Source organism: Aulonocara sp. 'chitande type north' Nkhata Bay, linkage group LG13, assembly GCF_057382095.1.
Source record: "Aulonocara sp. 'chitande type north' Nkhata Bay isolate Kocher_YH1m ecotype deep benthic linkage group LG13, A_spYH_male_GT1.1, whole genome shotgun sequence".
Classification (NCBI taxonomy): domain Eukaryota; kingdom Metazoa; phylum Chordata; class Actinopteri; order Cichliformes; family Cichlidae; genus Aulonocara; species Aulonocara sp. 'chitande type north' Nkhata Bay.
The window spans coordinates 28,022,934-28,049,116 of record NC_141356.1 but is presented as its reverse complement, the minus strand read 5'-3'; the positions used below and the strand labels follow the sequence as shown (position 1 = coordinate 28,049,116).

At 42.4% G+C, this 26,183-nt stretch overlaps 1 protein-coding gene across 7 annotated transcripts; it reads right to left on the bottom strand.

The window, feature by feature from the left end:
- Window positions 1-499: 499 nt before the first annotated feature.
- On the bottom strand, window positions 500-25,032 carry LOC147316289 (vinculin-like). Of its 7 annotated transcripts, XM_086259679.1 has the most exons (24): window positions 24,595-25,032; window positions 18,557-18,627; window positions 17,340-17,490; window positions 16,672-16,780; window positions 15,712-15,834; window positions 13,436-13,596; window positions 11,609-11,699; window positions 11,369-11,516; window positions 11,082-11,235; window positions 10,626-10,801; window positions 10,451-10,549; window positions 9,570-9,760; window positions 9,135-9,161; window positions 8,663-8,862; window positions 8,235-8,363; window positions 7,945-8,094; window positions 7,716-7,824; window positions 7,312-7,614; window positions 7,102-7,226; window positions 6,317-6,502; window positions 5,130-5,306; window positions 4,086-4,289; window positions 3,907-4,011; window positions 500-2,374 (listed from the first exon to the last, which is right to left on the bottom strand). In XM_086259679.1, exons 1-24 carry the CDS (start codon window positions 24,760-24,762, stop codon window positions 2,228-2,230), a joined length of 3,504 nt encoding a protein of 1,167 aa, XP_086115805.1. In that variant the 5' UTR covers window positions 24,763-25,032; the 3' UTR covers window positions 500-2,227. The 7 variants fall into 7 exon arrangements, with proteins under 7 accessions (XP_086115805.1, XP_086115800.1, XP_086115801.1 ...); XM_086259674.1 differs by lacking the exon at window positions 10,451-10,549 and having other exon boundaries at window positions 9,135-9,164; window positions 24,595-25,031; XM_086259675.1 differs by lacking the exon at window positions 10,451-10,549 and having other exon boundaries at window positions 24,595-25,031.
- Window positions 25,033-26,183: the final 1,151 nt, after the last annotated feature.

The window sequence follows — 26,183 nt, the reverse complement described above, 5'->3', positions numbered from 1 at the left end:
GAAAAGTGATTTAAGTGACTATGAATGTGGCATAGATGCTGGTGTATGCAACTGAGGTTTACTGAGAATGGCCTGAAGGACAGAAAATATCCAGTGAGTGTCATTTCTGTGGTTGCAAATGCCTTATTGCTTTCAGAGGTCAGAGAATGGTTGGACTACTTCAACCTTACAGGAAGGCAACAGGAACTCAAACAAGCTTTTGTTGCAACCAAGGTATGCAGACGAGCAAGTCTGAATACACAACATGCCAAACCTTGAAGCAGATTGACTACCACTGCAGAAAACCACACCAGGAGTCAATTCTGTCAGCCTAGAACAGGAAACAGAGGCTACAATTCACACATTCTCAGCCAAACTGGACAACAAGGGACCTGGTTTGATGAGCCTGACTCTTTCCTGGTATTTCTTTCAGACCATTCTCTGTAAACCCTAGACGTTGTTATGTGTGGTCATGAGTTTTTCTAATACTTAGAACAGAGAACAAGAGGCCAAGTCCAGTCATCATTATAGTCTTTTATTCTTCTTCCAAGGCACAGCAGATGTGTTGGCAGGGCTAGAAGCTATCAGTATACATTCTGGGTGTGAATGAACACATCAGGTACACACGCAGATCTACATTGTGTCGCTCTCAGTGAATAGTCAGTGCTGCTACATGCTCAGTAGGCCCAAATAAAAGTGAAAATGCGGTTAACATTCTGTGCTGCAATCCAGAGCCTTGTCCATTAGTGTCATTTGGACTGCTCACTACTACTGCTTAAACGAAAAGACTTCACATACAGGTGCATACAAATTCTCCACTGTTAAATTAAGGGAAATAAAAATATGAATTTGCTGACTGACTGCATGTATTAATGTAAAAATATGTTTAATCCTAGATGACAACAAACTCATTTTAAATATATTTTAGTGTTAACCTAAAAATAAAATCTACGTTGCTAGGCTGACAATATTGCCTGATAAAAAGAGTTGTCTTGTTTTCAAACCACCGGGGTCATCTAAAAAAGGAAACAAATGGATTTTTCAGATGATGCTTTAGAGCATTTAACGTGGGACTACTGAGCTCAGACAGAGGGATAATCTGGATATCTAAAAAATAAACACCCAAACAATAAAAGGATGCTGCCTAAAATCATCAGCTTTGCTAAAATTTCCAAACAGTTCAACTGTTACAAAGAGTGCAGTACAGTGCAGCACTACAAATAGATTACAAAAAAAATGCAGAGTAAAACATTCATATATTTTGGCTAAAAATAAACAGACCTTAAAAAAAGCACTCCGGGTCCTCTACAGAGGACGGCACTGTCTGCAGTAACCTGGAGTTTGAGTGTTTAGAAGCTCACAGTAATGTAAAACAAATCCTTTGGCATTGATCACTGTGGAAGTTCAACTAAAATGAAAACACAGAACTGAAAACGCACATTAAAAATATATCAGTTAAGCTTGACTTTGACTTCAATGTCACACATACTGCTGCTGTTAAGTGAAAACCCGTGAGCTGTAGTGTCAACCTCCCAAGAAACAACATAGTCACTAACAACCATATATTTTATTCTAATCATATAATTGCTTTAAAACTGTCTCACTTGTATTCATAACACCTTTAAGTCCTTCAAGTATAAAATCATTGAAGTGATGATGCTAGAACTTCTGAATTTGTAGATCTTTAGTAAAGAACCTTTATTGTTAAAAAGTAAACAGGAAGGAAAGTGAGCGCCTCAGCTCGCTCCACTACTCCCGACTTTAGAGTCAAACTGAGTGAATAAAGCTAAAAATCTTTCATAAAACAAACAATTATTGTATGTACAATAGACAGTAAGAAACTCACTGAAAAAAACTGAATGCAAAGTAAACGTCCTCTGGGAGCATTTTAGTGTCATAATTCGCCTTTAGAAAATAGAAAACATTTTCATGCAAAAAATATATACCTGAACTTTGGATAAAGTCTTGTAACACAACATACCAAAAATATACTTTAAAAAACTGTCTCCGATATACCTGTGCGATTCCGCTCACGCCATTAAAAGAAACCTGCATGGGACCAGATCTAATGCTTCCTGGTGCAAACACCCAAACTACAGTGGAGAATGGCTCAAAATCCCGCAGCTTCCTCTTGAAGTGCACATGCTTACGCTTAATGCATATGCACATTGCTACTTTACTCGAGGTTTGTGCTATTGAAGCAAAGTTTTAAAGAAAGAGCATCATCCATGTCAGCGACCAGGTATGATTATTGGTACCAGGGGGTCTTCCGCACCCATCGGAGGGTGAAGCCCGCATCGGTGCGGATCTTGATGGAGGCTGCTTCTGCTTCTCTGACCGTCTCCTTCACGGACTGCATCAGATTCTGGGCGTTATGGACCAACATCTCTGTGGCCTGGTGAGGCAAACAAAGCAGTAAAATAACAGCTTAAAGATCTGTCACAAATTTTGGCCATGACATGACTAATCCACCTTAAATGCAGATTAAAAAAAAAAAATTAAGTGTCCCATCAGTTACATTTGTTCAGTAATGCCAGACTACCAACTCAGCTTTTAGTGTAATAACAGGGACTGCAGTGTGTAGTAGAGCTTTTCAAGTTTGAAAAGACAGCTACGGCATTGAAATAGCACTTTGCTTTCTGCAGATGCTGAGTTTATGGATAATAATAGAAAAAAAGGTTGGATTGTGCATCACTGTGAGGTACAGTTGGGGTGAGAAGTTTACTTACAAATGTCATCTTGATTTTGAGCTTTTTAATTATTTCTTTGAACTGTTGCAGGGTGAAATAATTGTACAACGTACATCTTTAAAAAGCAAGACGTGACAAAGACACAAACACTGACACAAAACAAAAGAAGATTGTTGATTTGTGTCTCTGTGCTTTTTAACATTTTGCTGTTCCAGGTGTTTTTTTTCTTACAGGCGCAACATTTGTGCTTTTCTATTTGTGCTCTATCCTTTTATTGTACTTTGTCCCATTTTTTCCACTGTTCCTTTTTCTTTCTTTCCTATTTTTTCTCTTGCCTGTCAGCTTAGAGATTGCCATATTATACATTTACTGTAATAACAGAAACAACCCAAACTGTCACCGTTCAGGAACAACCCAGGAATCTCCAAGGTTCAGGCCTGCCGTGAACTGGAAACTGCTGGAACACCAGTGTTACTGTGCACAGTGAAACGAGGTGATTAAAGGTGTGATTGGAAAAACTGAAGGTGAGGCTTTCAAATCTAAGAACACTGTACCAACTGTCAAGCATCATGGTAGTTGTAGCATGTTATTGGGCTTGTTTTACTGCCAAATACAGTGGACAGTGGATGAAATAATTAAGAAGGAGGGCTACCCCTAAATTCTTCAGCTTCAATTCAAACTAACATCTAGATGAAACTTGGACGCAGCTGGATGTTCCAACAGGACAATGATCCCAAAATCACATCAAAACTAGTTTAAAATGAGTAAACCTCAAGGCTAACATCAAGCCCTGACTGCAACCCTACTAAACATTTGCGGATTACACTTAAAAGTCAGGTCCATGCCTGGAAACCAATCAATTTAAATGAACTTCACCAATTCTGCCAAGAAGAGAGCCAAAAATGATACCAGAAGTTTGATGATGATTACCAAATGCATTTGATCAAGCTGCAACTTGCTAAGTGACATTAAACAAACATTAGTAGGTAGGGTATGTATATATTTCAGCCTGTATGTACACTTTTGACCTTATGTGGATGAGAGAAAATCCTTCATAAATTCAAACTTGTGCACAAGTTCTTGCTTATTAAAGTCATTAAATATGTATGCTGCACAATCACTCCACTCTGGGAAAAGAACAGCTCAAAGAAATCATTAAAATACCATGACATTCATGCCCATGACGGGTGAATTTAAATTTCTGACCACAACTGTATGTGCTTTGTTGTGCGTTTACCTGCTCTGACTCCTCTTCACTAATGTTTGTCCGTCCCAGCATGGTGGCTTTGACAGTAGAGAGGATCTTCAGCTGAGTACTGATGGTAGGGATTCGTTCACAGACCTTTGGCAAGAAGAACAGATGTTAGATGTTTCCCGTTGAAGACAGAGTGCGCTTGTGTCTATGCAAATCCTCACCTGCAGCAGGTTCGTTCTGATGCGTCTGTCAGTGCACTGTTTGGCCACTTCTTTTGCCAGTCTTGTCACCTCATCCGAGGCCTTGGCGATGTCCTTAGCGCACTGGATCAGTGCTCGTTTGTTCCCGCTTCCACCACGCACCAGCCGAGACATTTCTGCCATCAGCAGAGCCATCCGCTTGGCTGCGGCTATGATGTCATTACCCTGTTGAAGAATGGGGATGTAGAAAAGGAGGAAGCAGTTAAAGCTGTTAACAGAGAAACATGGTTTTGGGAAACCAGACATTAAAATTCTAGTGTTTTGTATTATTACATTTGAATTAAAATTAAATGCAAGCATGTTTAACACGATTTTTAATTGAGATTTTCATTTTCTTTGTGATATTAGAGTCAACCTGAAGTTAGTACACATGAGGTAATGTTAAAGTGATTAATAATAGGGGCTAAAAAGCAGAAGCAGGTGACCAGAGTGGGTAAGCAGGCAATCTAATGTCATATATAAATCACCCAGAAGTCTTTGGGAAACTGTCATCCTTGGCTTCACAGGTTGGCCAGACAATGAAAGTCTGACAACAGAGGCAATGATGAGACAGAGCGCCTGCCTCCTCCTTTGAACCGCTTTACCCAAACATGAGCTTAAGGACTTGTGAAGCCAGTACCAGTTTATCCACGTGGTGCAACAATCAAACCTGACATTCCCACAGTCCTCAACGTTTTGTGCAACCATTGCATGGCATCAGCATTACCATTTGTGTAACCAGGTCTGAAAATAATGCAACAAGAGTAAAACAGCAGCTGCAGCTGGTTGGAGTTTTCCATTGGTAGTGGCAGATGCAGAGCTCAGTGTTCAGACAGCCCCCGGTGGGTGTTTCCTGTCCTGCGGGGCTTTCCTTGTGTTGTGCATTTATCTTTTTGCATGCGTGGGTGTACGTGCACGTGTGCGTGCGTGGGTCAAACAGTACCCAAAACACTTAGAGCCTTTTACACATACTGTTTGATCCACATGTGGTTGTGTGTGCGCTCATGTGCATGTATGTGCGCAGACCTTGCTGGACCACTTGCGCGCCTCCTGGTGGAGAGACTGGGCAGCTGCCAGAATGGGTTGATTGACAGGCTGGTTGGATGGCATCAGCAGCAGCTCTGGCTCATAGTCATCCTCACCATCAGTAAACTCATCTTCATCATCTACCTCCCTCTCCTCTACTGCCTCCTCATCTTCAGGCTGGGCCAGGCAGTGGGGGGGTTTGTTGGTGGTGGTTGGAGGATTGATGGGGATGGGAAGGAAAGGGAGGGAGGCAAAAGGGGTGGGAGGAGGAGGAAAAAAAGGAGGAATGTGGAGAAGAAGAGGGGAGTGGAAAGCCAGGGATAGCAGGAGGGAAGGAAGCATGGGAAAAGGAGGCATTTAGTATAGTATGAGAGGCACTGGGTGGAAGAATAAAGGACAGGAGATTTACAGGAGGAAGGAGGAGCGTATTCAAGCAAGGTGAAGGTGCAGGGACAGGGGAGGTGAAACTGCACACATAGGCACAGACGATTTAGATGGGGGGAAATTAAAACGAAAGAGGAGCTGGTTTGGGAAGGCAGCGGGTGGATGATGTGCCTTACTCTGAGGCGGTGGCTGAGCTGAGAGTTTATAACCTATTTGCATAATCAAACAAGGTCTAGTGCTGAGTTGGCAAACTGAGTGTGACCCAACACCAGAGATGTCTGGATGTTTGTGGATAGTTTTTAAAAGACACACAAAACATCTGTGGAAAAACTGTTAGCGGCGCCATTAAGGGGAAAATGGTTATCAGCTCCACAAAGATAGCAAGAGGGCATTACTCCTAGTTATTTATACAGATTAGCTGTTCCTGTGTACAGTTCTTTTACACACACACACACACACACACACACACGGAACATTGACAGCCACAGAGATATGAGGAAAGACGAAGTAGATAACGTCTGCTGTAAGTGGAGTGAGCTTTTGTAATATAGATTTGAGGCTGGGATTTCTCACTGCAATATCTCATATTCACTTCGTGCATGTTGAGTGTGCATGTGTACACCGTGAACAAAGTCACATGCTGACACTTTAAACAGATGACAGTTTCCGGTTCCCCCCCATCCACAGATGGGACTTTTTTTTTCTTTAGACAACTAGCCAGCAACTAACTAGAAATCATGACTTTAAAATTATACACAGATGTTTGGCTAAATATGCAAATATGCGTGTTTGTGTGAACTGACCTTGCTTGACCACTTGCGCGCCTCATCGTGCAGCTGCCTGGCTGCCACCATCATGGGCTCGCTGAGCACCTCTCCAGCTTTCTGCTCCGGGAACTCCTCGTCCTTTTCCTCTGGAGGAGGAGGCCGAGGCGGAGGCACTTCCCCCTCTGGTAATGGAGGTTTGGGTGGGGCCTGCTCATCACTAACCTGAAAACGCACATACAGGTAGTTCATAATAATTCATAGACGTTATTCCATCATGCTGCTGTTTGATCCTAAATTGCTTGGGTCTGACCACCATGCATAACAATATGTGATTCACAAGTATATTTAAATTCAGTTTTATTGATATAAAATTCATAAGAACAGTTTCCTCGATGTGCTTTATATTGTAAGGTGAATCCCTACAATAATACAAAGAAAGCTCCAACAATCAGAGGACTCTATGAGCAAGCACTTGGCAACAGCCAGAAGGAAAAACTCATTTTTAACAGGAAGAAACCTCCAGCAGAACCAGAGTACATATCAGAAATGAGTATTTTTATCAAGTCGGGACAAACAATATTATATTTAGGTCTAAAATAAATGGAGACAATCAAATTTAAATCATAGAAAAAATATTCTTGGCTGTCGTAACCCACTCATGAGCAATGTGAAGACCCTGTTTCAGAAAGTTTGTTAATCCCACATAAAGGAAGACTGATATATTTCCCTAAAACACTGGAATCCCAGTTTAATAGTTTAACTACTACTGCTAAAGTCTACTGTGGGAATAAAGTGTGTTATGTGTGTTTGAATGTGCTTACATGGAGCTGATCCAAGTCAGGAGGTGGAGGAGGGAAGTCCGGCTCCTGAGGCTGAAAGGCTTCTCTAACTTTTCCGACTGCAGCCAGGATCCTCAGACACGAGTCCAAGTAGGCTTTCTGCAGAGCTTTGGAACAAACAGCGAAAACATGGTAAATAAACCTGAGTCATTCTTTATCACTCATTATATTAAACATGTTTTTCTCCTGTACCTTTATCTTGGATGTTCCCTGCCACCGCCTTGGCGTCCATCACCATAGGCGAGATGGTGTGCGAGAGGATGTCTGAAGCGTGTTTCACAGTGTCTCTGAATCGTGGGTCTTCAGAGTTCTCAACTTCCCTCTTAGCCACCAACAGGACCCGATTAGCTCTCCTTGCTATGCTTGTTGCCCCGGCAACAAGCATTTGGGGCTGAACATTTGCCATGGCAACTCTGCACTTGTCGATGTCTTTCTTTATCGCCTCCTCAGACGCATCTAGCAGAGATTTGGTGTCGATAGCTTCATCCACTAGACCTGGGAGAGAAAACACAGATAAGCACGCCTCTGTGAATCCTCTCTCATGTGCAGCAAGGTAATATTTTAAGCAGCACGAGAAATGCTGAGAAAATCCACACCGGTGAGTCTCTCCACATTGTCGATCCACTGGTTCTTCATGGTGTCAAAGTGTTCATACGCCGCTTTGTTCCCAGGGTTCTTCAACAAGATCCGAGCGGCAGACGTTACCTGGATGTGAAAACAAACAAAAAAGTAAACAAGTCACGCTCAGACTGTATATAACACCTACAGGTTTTATCTTGATACGTGATCATGCAAATCAGGGGTGGCCAAATCAAACAGAAGTACCTGTGGTGTGAGCTCCCTTGCATGTTTCACAGCAGCATGGATGCCTTCTACTGTAGTCTTATTGGCTGTTCCCACAGCAGCAGCCTTCTCTGCCGTTGCCCCCAGCCGACCCGCGTGGGTCTCAAAGTTCCCTGCGCGCTCTTCAAAAACCTTTCACAAACATTAGCAGCACTTCAGTCAAAATGTAGACATAATCAACCTCCCACACCACACAGCTGAGCCATGGTGTCTATTAGTGGAAACAGGTGAATGGGATGTGTTATTGGTGCTGTGTTTTGTGCATTACTGACCTCTTCTCTGTTTGGTGCATCGGGAGGTGCAGTTGCAGCCACAGCCAGCAGTTTGATAGGTGTGGTGGTGTCACTGAAAACATCAGACACCTCCTGGGTCATCACCTCCTGCATGCGCTGCCTCAGGTCCTGGATGAAGCAGAGATTGTTGCATAAATCCACCAGGGGGAGCTCTGCACCAGCACTTTCAATGAAATCAACATTACTGAGTCTCACACTATGCATCCTCACTCCCCATGCTTTTGTTATATTGGCTGCACCTTTGGATCAAACAGAAATATTCTAGCCATCGTGCATTTTCCCCTTTTCCATGATTTTTAGTCAGGTATATTTTGTGTATTTGGAAACTTGTTTACATATGATTACAGGGGAGGTTGTGTTTCTGCATTAATCTATTTATAGACTAAATGTGCGTGCTTGTGAGATACCTTAAGGGTGTCCTGCAGCTGTGCAGCTGTAGCGCGTGCATGAGGAGCCTCAGCCTCTCCCCTGCCAGCCATGTCTGCCAAGGATGTCATCAGAGCCTCTGTTCGGTCACAGCGCCCAATCATATCCTGACGATACGGGCCTAACAGGCCTCCTGCCAGCCTCCTCCCTTCCCCGACCATTCCTCTGATTGCTGCCTGACCTAGAGAGTAACACAGGGTAGAAGTCATGCTCTAGATACCTCAATAACAACCCATATTTAGATATAGAAGTATCGCTTTTTCTTTTTTCTTTTTGTTGGTCACAGGGACTTAAAATACAAAGTGAGAAGTGATGTCATTTCTTGCAACATCAATAGTAGGAAGCTATAGTTTGCAGTAAATGCTAACATTATATAGTTTCCAGGAAGTTAATAATGTTACTAATAATAACATGTTTGGTTATGTCTTCTAAGAAAGCTTCATAGAGAGATACCTGTGTTCCACTGTAGCATCTCACACTCTGCTCCCATACAGAAGCATGGGACGAAATAGGAAACAATCAAATGACAAAGCAGGAAGACTGCAATAACAAAGCATGAAAACAATACAAGAGTCCCTGAATGACTAAACTAGTCAAGTTAGTCAATCAGTGATGCACAAAATGCATCATTGTGGGCATTTAAGGAAACAGCACAGTCATTTCTGTGCCACGCAATCACATTTCCTGCCTGAGTAATTTCACAGTTACCTCACTGATCACAAATGGCTAACATCCCCAAAGAGCGATATTCACTTGGTGTCTGGTTTCTTTTACAATCCGTCCATCATCCACAGAGATGCACAAAATGCGCTGGAAGGTCAGGGTGTTTATTTTTGAGACAAACTACTGCATCATCACTCCCTAGAGCAGTCATCCAGCACCACTTACCTACTCCTCTGTCGTCCACTCCAGGGTTGTTCACCCAACGGAGGGCCTGCTCCATCTTGCCCTCCAAGGTTACTGCAGGCTTGGCTGGTCTCATGTTGGCTACGGCGCGGTTGGTTTTAGACTGCAGGGTCAGTAGCGCCGCCCCAATCTGCTTAGCGAGTGCACGGGCCTCAGGACTGTCACCTTTACCCCTGAGACAGTAACAAAGATAGACAACTTGAGGGAGAGACAAAAAAGCATAAAAGACTTAATATAGACTATAAAATAACACTACACCCCTGTTAGATACCACCAAAAAAGAGAAATACCACTTTTAAAGCCTAACATTGCTTTTTTGTGTAGTAGAAATAAAGACAAAACATTTCTATATGTGTATGTCCAGATTATTAGACATAAAACTACAAGTTCTGGTCAGGACAATAATTCAGGGCACCGTTTAAGAAATGCCTTTATCATTCTTCTAAGAAAAGAAGAACAAAGTCAGATTCTCTTTTTATGACCTTGCACAGCCGTTTTGACAGGATACCATAATACAGTGATAATATCTCTACTAAATTACACATTGTAAAAGTACTATCTGTTCCAAATGCGGAAATCATAGCCACATTTTTTACCTTCAAAGTGCAGATCAGTATTAATTAGAGCATATCTAGGTAATTTGTTCAGTGTTTGAAGTTGAATTTGCTTTATGCTCAATAAATGCAGCAGAAGACCATTACAGTTATGTTCCTAAAAGCAACTAATCTTCATCATCATCTTCGCCATCATCCACTGAGCTACAGAAGCATTTGGATTAAAGACTGTTGTTTAGTTAAGTGATATTTCCCTTTAAATTCCCCTCCACAAAAACACCGTGACACCGTATTCAAACAGTTTAAAACCTTTTTGGAGGACTCATGCCCAAGGTTGACAGGCAACAACATACTTTCCAGGTGGGTAAAATATGCCACCTATTGGTGGCATGGGGTTGCAGTTTGAGCCTATGGAAAGAGTATTACGTATAGTTTTCACAATGCACGTGTCATCGAGCATGAGAAATGTGAGGTGAAACCGTACTGTCTGCGTAGCTCCATAAGCCTGGCAGTGAGTCCTGCGATCTCACTTATGGAACGCAGGATGTCATCCCTCTCTTTGGGGTCTTCGCATAGATCGGCGATGCGTTTGGCTTCTGCAAGGAGCGCTCTGATGTTCTCCTCCCCCTCGGGACCGCCGTGAGGATCAGCCAGCCATGCCTAAATATGCACATGTGCAGTATGACATATGAAATAAGTACATCTTTTGACACATGTCTCACAGTAGAGCTTCTACCATGTGAAGGGGCTATTTACTAGTGAAGATTTTACCCAGTGGGGTCTCTCTTTTAAACAATAATAATTCTGAGAGAATTTGTAAAGTATTAACTGCAACACTTGCTTGGAAAAGGATTAGAGAAGTAGAGAGTCGGATTTGCTGGAATAAAGCAGTTCCCTGGTTAGTGTAGCTCATTCTGATATTATTGTTGTTCTATCTGACCTGTGCAGCATCCAGCCTCCTGGCAATAGCCTGTTTGGCATTGATTAGAGCCTCCAGTCTGCGAGCAGCACTGTCCACTTTGCCAAATAACAAGTCTAAGCCCTGCGAGCACTGGCCGGCACGCTGCACACACCCCGGGGTCGGGCCTTGGCCTCTGTTAAGAACAACAAAGACACTCAGCCGAGGCTTGACAGCTGAATACACAATTCAAATGCGCACCTAATCGCACACCATGGACAGAGGATGGAAAACTGTTTAACTCACACGTTCTTGCAGAAAAACCCTACCTAGCTCGTAGATCTGTGACCTGGTCAGTCATTTGTCCCAGAGCCTTAGTGGTCGCCAGTATGTCTTTCCTCTCCTTCCCAGCACACAGCTCTCCCACCTTACCAGCTTCGTCCAGTATTGCACGCAGGGCCACCTCACCGAGGTCTCCTGGAAACGACAGACCGCCATGGCATGACATTCACGTTTGACGATTAGGTGTTTTTAGCTGAAGCCACAATAGATAAGAAACAAACAGCCACCTGGCTGTCCGTGAGGGTCTTTGAGCCAGCTTTTAGCTTGTGCCATCTTTGACTCAATCAAAGCCAGAGATCTCTTCAGGGCCTCCATATCCTGAAGTAAAGAGAAGAGATGTGTTAAAGACAAATATATTGCTTTCATTACAGAAAAAAAGACACTTTTTATAAGTAGTTACAGTTTTACAGATTATTTGTTGTCATAATTGCTATCTTTACGGAAACTCGGGCACATCTAAATCCGTTGTCAGTATTTATGGGTTGAGGATGGTGTACACAAGACTGATGAAGTGTATAGGACTAACAAAATAAACTTTAAATCCAATGTTCACTGTAATGGGGAACGGTATTACCAGCAGTGTAGCTTTCTGATTTTTAGATTTTTTCTAACTGTGAGACTTTAATTTCCAGTGTAAAGCTGGACTTGGTTGCTTGGCTCACATTTGTAAAGGCTATTTTGTTGTGGGAAAGTTCAACACATAGATGTATACATTAAAACTGCCTCATATAAAACCTATATTTTGGTTTATCCACGATTAAATGGATGGTGGCCTGCAAGCTATGAAGTCTTAAATGTGGGCACTAACAGCACAAAATTGGTTTTATTAATATTAGTCAATGAAGTCGTATTACATTATTAATTTCATGCTGTAAAATGGGTTCTATGTTTTACACAGAAATCACCACTTTTTACAATGTCTTGCTAAAAATAATTCCTTATTATAAAGGAGAAAATAAGACTAAGTGACTTAATCTAAAATGTGACAGACTCTTTCAGTGCTTCAACCAGAAAGGAGAAAAAAAATGTTTTTTCCAGTTCAGAGAAGAATGAACCTCTTAAGTGGAACCGTTCAATACAGCCCATCTATTATGGATGGATCTGGACACCAACCAGCTTATTTCTATAATTCATGACCCGAGAGGACGGCAGACATGGCTTGCCAGCGGTTTCTCTCACAAACTCACAGTAAGTGCTTATCACAGCTCATACACAGCGGTACAGACACAAACAGACAGATCATTATCAAAGGAGGCTGTGTGCAGAGAGAAACATGCAGAGTTACAGGTTAGACGAGTGAAACAGTGCTTAACTTTGGCTTAAATTATCTCAATGCGCAATCTCTAACTGATGCCCAAAAATTACTTTTTCCAAGCATGTATATGCAGCCAAAACCAGCGTCTTATTGTGCTACGATGGTCGATCTTTGACAGCGTAAACACGAGACGATACACCAGAAAAAATACCATGACTGAAGACAGGTGTTAAAATAAATAACCGAGCTGAGAAACCTCTGTTTCAGGCCGTTTGACTCGAATGGACGTCTGGAGACAAACAGATATGCACATATGACAATAAAGTGATGAAGTATGTGTGCTGTACATCACACATCAGCCAACAGTCAGTGGACTGAAACACAAAACACTTACTGTCAAATACCAGCATGATAGATAATAATAATAATGTAAGCATGAGGACATATTGTGTCTCCTTATCTCTCACACACATACACGCTTGCATGCTGGAAACCGCTGATGGGGAGAGAAACAGGCTTACCTTCTACAGGGAGGAAAAGAATGGAGGAGGAAGGTACAGAAAGGAAAGGAAAAAAAAGGAAAAACCAGGAGTTATACTAGCGAGCAAAAAGAAAAAAGTGACAGAAAGTGAAGAGTGATTTTTTTTTCAGAGATGCAGCTCAGTGAGGCTGTATGTATGCAAGCAGGCACGCCAGCGAAATCTGATTTAGGTATGTGGGGATTATTTTGTGGGTTTTTTTTAGGTTTGTGGGGTAAAATGAGAAAAATCAGAGTCTTTAAATGCAGCACAGGTTGTACCTTATTGGCCCAGGCGTCTTCATCCCACGTGGTGAGCTGCAGGACTCTTATGATCTCATTAATTTCAGCGCTCATCTTTTCAAAAGTGAACCTTCGGTTTCTCTCTGCCTCCTCAACCCCGGCACCTCGACTACTCTTCGTTGCGACAAAAATCTTTATAGCTGATGAGGAAAGAAATAACAGTATTTATGTTTAAACTCAGGTAGGACGACATATTCAACTTAAGATGAAGTGCTCATTTAACTTAAGAATCTATTGTGGCAAATAGAAATGACCCACTTTAAAAAATAAAAGCTTTTAATATGCTGATTTTAAATGACCTTTGTGGCAGCACTAACATGCTTGGACTGATTGTGATTAATGCAAGTTTAGTATTTTCTCTCTTTATAGGCATTATTTTTCATATCTACCAACTTTTAAAGGATGGGGATTAAAATCTTAAATAGTCTTCAGCATCTGTAATACTATTATAATTGTTATTTTATAATAATTATCTAATAATGCTACTGGCTCTAAAAGCAAGTGTAGACCCATAGACAAACATTTTTCATTTTCATCTTCTCAGGTATCTTATTTGATTTAATGTCGGGTTTTTTGTTTTGTTTTTTTACTATCCATTGTTTAAAAATATCGATGTACCTGGCAAAGTTAAGTGATCAATCCCTAGTTTGACCCTCTTATCCAGTATGGTCATGAAGAAAAAAAAGGGGAAGAATGCAATGGATAAGTCTCAACACAGTGGTCCAAAACCAGTTAGTGATCTCCCAGTGGTTACATACATTTCAATATACACTACAGGACAAAAGTACCAGTATCGCCTTTGCATTAAACCTACAGGAGGAGCTTAGCCATAGAAACCCATGCCACGAAGCTCCTGCCGCACAGTTTTTGTGCTGATGTTAATGCGAGAGGGGGTTTGGAACTCTGCAGTTAATCAGTAAAGAGAGGTTTGGCAGCTTTCACCCCGCACATGGTCTGAGTCTGTGTGGTTGAGGTTCTGTGGAATATCAAGTGAAGAATTTTCACAAACTGCCTTATTGCAAAGGTGGCATCTTATTACAATACCAAGCTTGAATTTAGTGAGCACTTTAAAACCATCCATGCTTTCACAAATGTTTGCAAAGTCAGAGTCCATAGCTTGGCATGTGATCTGATACACCCGTGGTAGTGGGACTGAAAACACCTGAATTCAATGAGACTGAACCAGTGCAGCAAATGGGGGGCAGTAAAACCAAATCAATAAGCTCAAATGTCCTGTATGCTAAAGAGCTTCAGAAAAGCTTTTTAGGTGTGGTAAAACAATAATGTAATTTAATTTAATCTATCTGTCACGGACCCGGTGCCGGGGACTCGGGGTTCGTGAACAGTGTGGACCTTTATTGTTATTAGTGTATTGGATGTACGTTTGCTGCACTGTGCTCTTGTGTTCCATGCTGGTGTGTGTGTGTGTGTGTGTGTGAGGCTGGAGGATGAAGGACAGCCACCTGCAGGCCTGATGGGTGTGGCCCTGCCAGCTGCTGGTCACGCCTAGCTTACCACACACCTGCTTCTGATCAGGATCGTCGGGGGAGCTACTTAACAGAGCGATGGAGCTTCCTCCGGCGCAGGATTGTTGAGTTAGACTCCATGTCAGTGTTTCTAGTGTTGTTAAAGTGTATGCCTGCCGGAGTTGGTGCCATAACGGCTGTGTCTGTGTTTTTCCCCAGGAGGACAGCGGAACACAGGACTGCAAGACACACGGGGTGTGTGAAGGCACAGGGGCAGAGAGCACGGGATACCAGCACTTGGGAGAAGACACGTCACGGGAGTCGAGGGAGCACTTTTGGAGATTTAATGTGTGGTGTACAATTACCTCACTGTAAATAAACCCACTGTTCATTCCATTAAGTCTGCGTTTTGGGTCCTTTCTCCTACATCCCCCACGGTCTGCCCTCCAGACCGTGACACTATCTATCTATATACATATATATGTAGAGAGAGAGATTATTTTTCTTTCTCTCTTTTAGTTGCCAAATAGTTCAGATTTTATGACACTTGACCATGTAGTCTCAGTGCATTCAAGTAGTTGAAACAGTGCTCCTCTTCTCTGTTGGTTGGTGCAGAGTATAAGAGTAGCGCAGCAGAGATGTTTGTAGGCGACGTATGCGCGCAGTCACACTCACATCCCCATCCCCAGCATTTAATGACTGTAATTATCTGCGTTGCTATAACAACTCTTGGATGCTCAATGATCTGTGCTGTCGTTAGCCCACACATGCGCAGCCACGAACACACACCTGAGATAAGAACGGGCAGCAGCTCTTTGACAGTGTTCATGGAGCTGACTAGCATCTGTCTGTGCTCTTGGTGTGTCAGCTCCTGCTGCCTCTCCTCTATCATCTTTGACATTTTGGTCATCCCTGAAAAAAAAGAAAATGTTATTGACTTTGGTTTTGGCGCTGCTTTAAGTATGCTTGAACAATCAAAGGCTAAAAGCTTCCCCCAGTGTATACGCTAACTAAGCAGTTCCAACACAAACATTGTAACTTCACGAACGACTGATCTCACACAATGAAGGCATCAGTCAAGTGGGAGAAAACGTTTGGCATCAAATTTCCTCCAGCTCATTATGCCACACTGCACTGACAACACAATTGACCTGTTGCCTCTGGTGATAAATAGCCTGTTTATGGTTCTCCTGTCAGTGAAAAGACTCTGATCCTTAATCAAAGCATTTTAGTGTCAGAAGAGCACTCAGCGGTTAATTTAGCTGGCAGGTGGATCTTTAAACTAAAGAATCGTGTAAAACAAAAGTTTGTTGTCGCGTTTTCTGCTTTATGAAGCAAACTAATCCGAAAAGCACAGTTTATAACAGCTCTGCACAAATTATTCAGCAAACATTCTTTATTACTATAACTTCTGTTTCATTATCAGTGAATCTGACGGTTATTGCCTCGATTAATTCTACCTTTAAATGACTTTTTGCATTTTCTAAGCCTCAATCTTTAAATATGATATTGTAAGTCTCGGCTTAGTCTCGGCTTTATTGGTGACAGTTCCTACCTCTTTCCAGTTCCATAACATTTATAATTTCTTTATTTAAATAAATTAAAATGAGTAAAAATGTACATGTTGCAGTAGATTTTGAATCAGGGCTCCTATTTTTAATTAACCTGTGTGAATCTTTACTTTACTAAAGTGACGTTTTAAGAACCACACAAAGACTTTCTCACAGAGTAGTGGGGATAAAACTTCACCTGGTCCGAGGTTCTTGGTGTATGTGATGAGGTCTTCCATGGTCTCCACCACCTCAGCTACTGCCAGATACTCCAGGATACCTTTACACACTCGGATTATCTTACGTACCTACAACACAGCACGGACACAGTCTTAAGCAGATGCAGGCGTAAAACAAAAGCCACATTTTAATATGAGAACAAGGAAATTCCTTCTTTGCAGGAGCTTTTTTTAGCCTGAAGTTACTCAGTTTTTTGTGTGTGTCTGTGTGTGTGGGCTTGTGTGTGTCTGTGTGCGTGTACAGTCTTGTGATGTACGTCTTGTGACTGTGAGAAGCTGCTCTTTCAAAAATGAGGCTAGTGATGGTGCGCATAATCGCGTGCCCAATGTGATTCCACTTATTGAGATGCCATTGAACAATCGCACAAGAGTACACACAAACAAATCCACCACACTCACACTTACACACACACACGCATACACGCCCTGAGTTATGACAGAGGGAAGTCATTTGATCTCAGTGATTAGATCTGGGTGCATCTGAGACACCATTACAGCTCTAAGCTGAGTTCCTTCTTCCTCTGTACGGCTATATAAAGCTTTACTTCCATGAAAGATGCCACACCTCTGAAGTAAGAGTGATTATGAGGACACACAAATGTAAGGAGGCATGCACAAACAGACACACCTCTGCCTCGTCGAAGGTAAGGAGCAAGTCGGATGTTCCGGACAGTATCCCTCTGGATCCATCGATCAGGTAATCTCGTGCAGGAACAGAGTAGGGATCCGCTTTCAGCATCTGAGCAGCTTGGACGAGCTTAGAGCATGAATTCTCCACCCTGAAGACACACAGCAGACTTAGGACTCATACTGAACACACGCACACCTACCAGTCAGTCACACTGCATCAGACCCGAGAGACATCAAGGAAAACCAAACCAACACACAGGCGAGATGTGAGGCTGACAAGGTGTCAGGCTAAGCAGCCCACACAGTAGGCAGCGTGTTGTGCACTTTGAGTTTTTCACTACCGGTATTTATTTGGCACTCGAAGGATCAAAATTTGAGAAGGCCTTCTTATTAAAACCTGTGGAGACTTGAGACAAATGATGCAACCTTCAATTCAGAGTTTGCAATCTGCTTTTTAAATAAAAAAAGGCGGTTTCATTTGTAATCCTAAATTTCTACTTCAGAGATCAGTGATTACGATAGATTTTTAGGAGCATTCAAATAAAGCCCGGTCCCTTCTCTTTCTGACCCCCATTGGTTAGGGTATCAATGGCTGCTGGTTCATCTATATTTAGGTAGGTTCACATTCCCACATGCTCCCTCCTAAGCCCTGTGAGTGAGATTTATGGTTTAGTGTCCCATGTATGTGTGAGTGAGCTGTGAGAGTGGTATGTGGATCTGATTGAGGTCTGGACCTTTTTAACGTAGCTGAAAAACGATTAGAAAAAATATATAAACAAGCAATGAAAAAAAATATGGCAGAGACAGACAGATGATATTACTGGAAATGTAGAATATGCGTGGACATAAATGCAACAAATACGGGTAAGCAAAAACAGCGAGGTCTGTGAACCCCAGAACTGCTGAGTAGCTGCTTTCAGCCAGCACCCGGAGTTCATGTCAGCTCTTTGGATGCAAGCAGGAAAACAACAAACAGCTTCTCAGCAGTCTGGAAGCTGGAGCCGGACGGTCACTCGGATCCGGTCTCAGAAGTGGCTCTTTGTTGTAGCTGGGAACACAGCCACGTTTCCTAATGTTAAATGGGCTGAAATCTTTTTTTTCTCTTTTTAACAAGTTCTCTGTCTGTTCGCTGAGATAAAGTGGATTTGTTGCTCATAATTTTCTCTCTGGATGTTTCTGTGAGTGACGCACACAGTGCTTCAGATGCAGACTCACTTAATAAACGCAGGAGGCATGTCTCTCTTCATCACCTGGTCCTCGGTAGTTTGAACCGTTTCCTTTCCCACCTGCAGCACACACACAAAACCACAGACAAATTATCATTAGCTCCTGCAATACAGGAAGCAGTGTTCAAGTACTATTAATAGCATGACGGGTGAATGAGTATGTATCAATTCACACCTATTTCAGTCATGCATGCATGTCATATCTTTGCCTGAGGGGAAGCGGCTCAGGCTCGGGATGATTTTGTGGTCTGTTTTTATACACAGAGGCAGGAAAGACGTTTAATGTCGCACTTCAAAAGCTCTTTCAATCTTTAGATCATGGCTCCATACTGGAGATCTGCAGTGCTGACTTTATCTATTCATTAGTATAACTCACTGGCTTTGCTTAAGCAATTTAAACATAAGCAAGTAATCATCCATCCACGCATCCATCCATCCTCTTCAGCTTATCCAGTTCAGAGACTTGTGGAGGCTGAGGCCTTTCCCAGCTATCAAAGTAGATCACAAGTCAAAAAAGAAATACGCAACTGACTTCAAATTTGTATTTTGTTTGACAGCTAAGATTTAAAAATGCACACCGTGATCTAGTTTGCATAATATTTTAAGTTGATGTGTCAGAACTGTCTGCTTTGACTTATTAAGCATTTTTTTTCCTGTTGAGGTGGAATTATTTTAGAAAGCACTGGGATTTTATTACACATGTCTGGTATTAAAGTAGTACGAGTCAGGGCATTTAATCTTCCCCAAAACTAGAAACTACATCAGTAACAGATATATAATGAAGAGCCTTGATGCACAAAATCACAGATACAATCATCAAAGATAAGGTATGTACTAAAGTTCAGTATTCCTGCAGAGGTTCAGACTGTTTGTTAACCTGTGAAACAGAAAACTTGCTCTGACCCAAACAGACACACACTTGAGATGCAATTACAGTGAGATGATGACATCAGTCTCCCTGCTGCTGCATCACTGAAATTTGCTTAATAGAGTTTCTGGCTCCAGAGAATCAGGAAGCAGCCATCGCACACTCTGAGCCCCAACCAGTTCCCTCTTCACATCTTATGATGGTGCTTTTATGACATTTATGGTTGCTGTAGGGATTTTAATATCTTTGCGATGCACTCCATTTTTGGTCAGTGCATAACACTATCATCATCATCATTATTTATTTTTTTTAATGTGAAATGCTTAAACAATGAATCAGTTTCAAAGAAGTGACATGGAAGTACCTGCACCCCCAATAAAATGTACTTCATGACCAGTCTAACTGCTCAAAATGTTAAGTACAGCTGTCCTAAAAAAGTATTCACACAAAACTTCTAAACTGTAATTAGATATTTTCTTTAGAAAAAAAAAAGATTTCATTTGAGAACATTTGGAAATCACCATGTAAATGCGAACAAGACATAGATGGATAAAATTAATGTTAAACTCCTTAAAACAATGAGCTATGCCTGTTGCACTGACTTTACAGATCTACTATAAATTACATGCTACATAATCAGTAAAATGATGCCATCAAAATGATAGATATAAGTGATGTAAGCTCAAAACTCAGCAATCAAAGCTCAAGACTTTTCTAACAGCTCAACAGTTTCAACATAGGATTCAGGATCCTCAACAGCTTGATTTGCCGTCACGAATGCTGAGACTGAGATACTTAAAAAGAAGAGCAGCTTTTTGGACCACATAATACTGATTAAAACAGAGAAAACTGAACGCTAGGTGCTATCAATTCACAGTTAATTTAATATAGGATCTACAAGTAAGCGAGAGTACACAGGAATTTCTTTAATGGAAGCTAAAACAATTATTTATGGGACAGAAGTCGATCTTTGAGCAGAATAAATATGAATATTTTCTCCAGGAGATAACAAAGGTGTTTCTTCTTCCAGAAATGCACAGAGCACACGTGGGGTAGAGAGGACGGAAAAATCCTTAATGATTGTTTTCAGATGCATAGCAAGTATTTTACCATTTTAAAACCTAACTATATATGTTTTGTTTTTCTGGGGTTTTTTCTGTGAATGTGGTGCTTTGTTTACTCAAGTAGAAAAACACTACCGGTATATAAGAACCAGTCCACTTTACTACCAACTTTGTTTACTATATGGCAATAGATACTTACAGTATGCCTAAATGTAATCTGAAAATGGACAGGAAGTCCTAGCTGAGTAGCCGAAGCCGTCAGTTTCCCTGTTTGGGAAAATGAAGATTTTGTTACACGAAAATGTGTGGAATGTAGCTCCCCAAGTAGAGCATGTCCTCCTGATTAAACCCTGCAAGCGAACTCAAAGAGTGCCATCAGGTGACTGATCAAAGTGCTGCGGAGAGCAGAAGAGCTTCCTGTAAGCAGCAACACTTGGTATTGATTATTCAATACATTATTAATGCACAGTTAAGAGGTTTGCTGACAGTGTGATGTGTATGCATGTGTGTGGGTTGTTTTTTGTGTGTGCAGTTGTACATCCTGCAAGGTGGGACTACTTCGGCAGGAAATGCAGCTGTCAATCACAGCTTTCAGAGCGGGTGTATAGATCAGAGATATTACCTCTGATGAGCGTGCAGCTGACATTTCTGTCCAATCTGTGAATGATGGCTGATCTTTTCTCCCTGCCACTAATGACTAATAATTATTTTAGAGAACATCTTGGTGGCCTGGGGTTCACAGACTGTGGCCACATGATCCCATGCTGCTGCATGCCATCTGTCCTCTGTCAACCGCTCGTTTTAGCTCTGTTTTGGTCTCCACTGGGAAATATTTGATTCATTAGCTTCTACTGGTTTTCATGTGGTAACCAGACCTTTAATGACAGTGTGTGCAAGAACTTGTACTAAAGAATAAATAAATGAAAAAGAAGAATATTTTTCCTCATGGAGTAAAAAACAACAACATTGTTGTGTTATTGTGAGCAGAAAGATCCTTAAACCAAGCTGTGAAACATAATTTAATTGGCTAAAATACAAAATAAATACTATATTTTTAGCAAAGGTTCATACTGTATGTTAACTGGGACTAAGACTCAGACTGTGTGTCAGTATTTTTACATATTTTCCTTTGACAAATACCACTCACACCAAAATTATAAAAAAACAAAACAAGCAAACATGTTCAAAACTAAAAAAAAAAAAAGGGGGAAAAAATATCTTACAAATCTACAATAACTCTGGATGATTCATCACCGTGCCCCCGGTTCCTCTTGCCCATGAATATCATTTGCTTTTATTAACATCAGTTTCAAATCTGTAAACGATCTATCAGCTGTAAGACTTTATGTCATAATACAGCTTTATCCATGAATAGATTTAAGGCACACTGGGAAGCAGAGAGCATGTGTGGACACATAGCCAGAAGACTTTTCCCGGGTCTGCCAAAGAACAAGGAGAGATGGCTCATATTTAGAGCCGGCTGAGAAGAGTTTGTGTGTGTGTGTGTGTGTGTGTGTGTGCGCGTGTGCGTGCGTGCGTGCGTGTGTGTGTGTAGAGGGCTGGAGATGGGAGGGCAGACCATGATGCTTGGCAGGGTCTGGTCTGAAAAAGCCAGAAACACTTTCTCTCCCTCACAGCGTCCAAGCTAATGTGGATGTTTTCTCCTTCCTTTACCAATCATGAAAAATTCTGCATCTTCCTGCAGCCTCCCTCCTCTCCCTCTCTGTCTTAGTCTGCTCACTTCCATCAGCGTGTGGTTACTTCACTCAACGGTAAATCTATTTATTCCTTCCTCCCCTTCCCACCCCCCACCCCCCAAACATACTCAGGGTCTGTGCTGACTCCTTGAGGAGCAGACACCTTGCAAACTCCACCAAGCTCACACTTTTAGGCACATAAAAAACACCAACAGTATCTTTCACATCTTTTAGTCGGATCTGCATCAACCCACGCACAACTTCTGATGGATTGAGACAGACACTATCTTTGCAAGTGTGTGTCTCAGTGACCTAGATTTTAAGTACCCCCCTACAGCCATCCCACTGTGGACGGGGTTAACAGTGAAACTGTATCAGTGTGCAGTGGGACTCTGTGGTGGCATGTTGCTGTATACTGTGTTATATCTTAGTTCAAATTGCACAAGCGTAGAAGTGATTCACCTTTCTAAAATAAAGCATATGTGTGCATGTCCTTACATCCAATTAAGTGTATCTACCCAGCAACCAGCTACTGCTCGTTTTACAAGCTCAGTTCTCAAGCGCCCTTTGTGCTCGCTTTCAACACAATCTTGTCACCCACTTCATAGCTCTCGTTCCTCTGTCAGTGGAGCAATCATCTTGTCTGAGAGTACAACAACTCTCAAAACGTACATCCCTATAAATATACCACTATAGAATGCGAAGTGGGGAAAGATGCAGGCTTTATTACTTTTAGTTAATCCCTTTTTTATGCTTCCATCCCACCTACCAACATTTCTTCTGTCTGACACCTTTTTCCCTCCCCTCTGTGCTCAGCCCTGATATCTTCACACCTCGCAACTCCATCTGAGACCCATCAACAAGCCTGAGGCTGCTATTAGCCTCCTTCTGCTCGCTGTCTGTGTGGATCAACTGAATGAATCAACAAGGACAAGCAGAGACAGAGGAACATGCCTGGTAGCAATGAGACATCAAGGACTTAATCCACTTGGAGGGTATTGGATAAAGGATGGGGTTTTCATTGTGGCATGGTGCAGTGTTCGAGTTCAAACTGAACAGCCTGGGTCATTATCAGTTAATGAGATATTTATCAAGATGATCTTGTGTGTCCTTGCACGGGAAAAAGTGGACTGCTATTCAAGAACCACAAAAGATGTCACTCGTAAGTTTTTTTCACAGGAACACTACACAAGTTACTAATTGTGCAACCTATCCCACCATCGCATCCACCATTTGTGTCAAAAAATGTAGGCACTGTGCAGCAGATCAGATTTTTAACATTTAAGGAGCAATGATTTCAATTTAGTGTGTCGTTTCTATTTAAAACATGACCAGAGAAGCAACTACTAATGAACGTGAAACCAGCTTCTTCTCTGTAAGAAGTCCTCCTGTCTGCTGCTATTTTCTCTTAAGTGAGTGAAGCCAGGTCACCCCAGCATCAATGCAAACGTCCAGGATCAGCATTAATGATGTGGCCTCTATTGATTTTCTCCCAGGCAGTGCGTACAGAGGGGACATCAGTGACTGACTAAAGCTTAGCTCTCTATAAAAATCGACCAATTAGATTCCACAGGACAGAGAAGAAAGACAGTGGTGGCGTAAGTGGAAAAGTGGAGGGTCAAAGAAGTTTGGAAAAGAATGAACAAAGAGATGAGCAAAGGAGTAAGAGATGAGGTGGGAGTCTGATAAATGACCAGAGTGTTTATATAGTCTCTGTGGAGTTTATTACTACGGATGGATGAGTTTCATAAACTGCAAAGTCTGCAATAATCTAACTTGGGCTGTTGAAGCTGAGAGCACAAAACCTACAGTACACAGGTCCACCTACGACACAGCAGGACACACACACACACACACACACACACACACACACACACACACACACACACACACACAGAGAGAGAGAGAGAGAGAGAGAGAGGCATGCTTTTAATTTAATCACCACTCATTTCTTCCGCCCTACAAACTTCATTGACCTCAGCTGCCATCTGATTACAAATCTCAGCAAACTTTGCTATGTTGTGTTGCTTTGTTGTACTACTGTAGGAGCTACTGTAGGACCCCGTTAAAACATGCACGAGCGTTAGCTGGGTGTATGACAGCTTTATGTAATTTTAATGGCAAATAAAGACCAAACAGGGATTTAACTCCGTGAACGCAGAAGCCCCACAGAAAATAAAATGAACCGATATTGGCATATGATAGGTGCAGGGCAGTCTGCTGACCTGCTATTCTAATGATTTATGACACATTAAACAGACGCTGTCACACCACTGCAAAAGCCAGTCTCCAGAAATGTCGCTTTTCTGCAGGTTGAAAGTTTGAGTGGTAAATGTCACTTCATGCAGGCACTTTGCCATTGAGCTCATACTGAACTGACGCCCTGATTCAAACTCACCCGCACAAGGTTGCTGACAGCAGCCTGCACAGCGGCCACCGGCACCGTCAGATCCGGGATGGCTTTACCGTCTACCTCCCCCTCCTCGTGCATAATGACCAGGTGAGAGATCTGCTGGGCCACTGGCTCCAGGATACTCTCGATGGTTTTGGTGTGAAACACCGGCATCGTGAAAGACTTTTTTACCGCAGCCCCGACAGAAGAAGAAGAAAGGCGGCTGGGCGCTCCAGCACTGATGGTCTCCCTTATCTCTGCTTCTTCCCTCTCCTCCTCACCGACAGGAGGACAAATACCGAGTTGTCAGCCCAGCCCCTGAGAGGAAACCCTCTCCTCCCGGTGTGCACCGTCTCCTCCGTAGAGCTCTTCGGTAAAGGCTGGACTCAGACGGTTGGTGTTCTCCGGTGGGAGCGACCCAAATCGTGACAGAAGGAATCACCGCCCTCTGTCCAATCACAGCGAAGGAATACAGCTGCCAAGCTGGTTGGTGTTGGTGCGCATTGACGCCTTCCCTGCACACACACACACACACACACACACACACACACACACACACACACACACACACAGTGAGAGCTCTTCCCAAATGACGTCATGCATGCCAATAGCCCCCAAAAAGGGAAAGTGTTGGGGTAACTTAAGCTATTATGATTCAAGATAAGGGGTGGGGGCGCGCAATATCAAGGAAAGAACAAGGGAAGGTTGTAAACATATTGAGCTGTGACTCCCTGCAGACTCATAAAGGTCAGCTTTACATATGTGAGACTGTAAGGGATAGAAAAGGGAGCAGGTTCTGCACCACCTAGTGCAGGTGGTGCAGAAAAAAAATTGTTGGTGTGGTTTTATGAAGCTTCGAACCTACATCTGACATATGATCTCCGTCCATTAAAAGGTGGGTCAGGAGTTCATGTCTCCAGGCCTCAATGTGCAGGTCTAAATAAAGACCAAGGATTCAGCTTGCTGCAGTCTGGAGCTGAAAGGAGTCTCAAAGATTACAGCACAGCACCCACATGCTGTTTCTCTGCTTCTGGACTTTGGTGCTGAAGATAGGCTACTTAACAACCCAACTGACAATGCCCATGAATGTCATTTATACCTGCAGTTCTCGCTTGTGTGTGCATGCTTGCCGGCTTGTTTGCTGTCCCTGCACCTCATAATTGAATCTCTGTTAGGGAAAGTGGCGAACCCAGCAGCAAAAACTGCAGTATTCATAACCTCAAGACCCCAGATTAACCAAAGAGCCTGCAACCAAGTGTGGATGCATGTGGACAAAAGGTTAACCCCCCCCCAAATCAGACATAGTGGACTGGTTAGAAATGACCCCACAAATGTCCTCTCATCTCAGGAAATGTCCTTAAAGAGGAGTAAGAGTTGTACTCACTGCATCTCCAAACCATATACGGACTGAGGCAGAGTAGGAGATGCAATAAAGTAAACTGGTGTCTATGAGTAATTGAGGAGGGGTAGGACAGTCTCCGATTGGCTCCAGTAGCCCTGCTGTGAACTATCTGTATATGTGGACTTGTCCAAACAGACTTTGAAAGAAAACATTGCTGCAGGTTGTTAAGAGAGGCTTTAGAGTATGTGCTCAG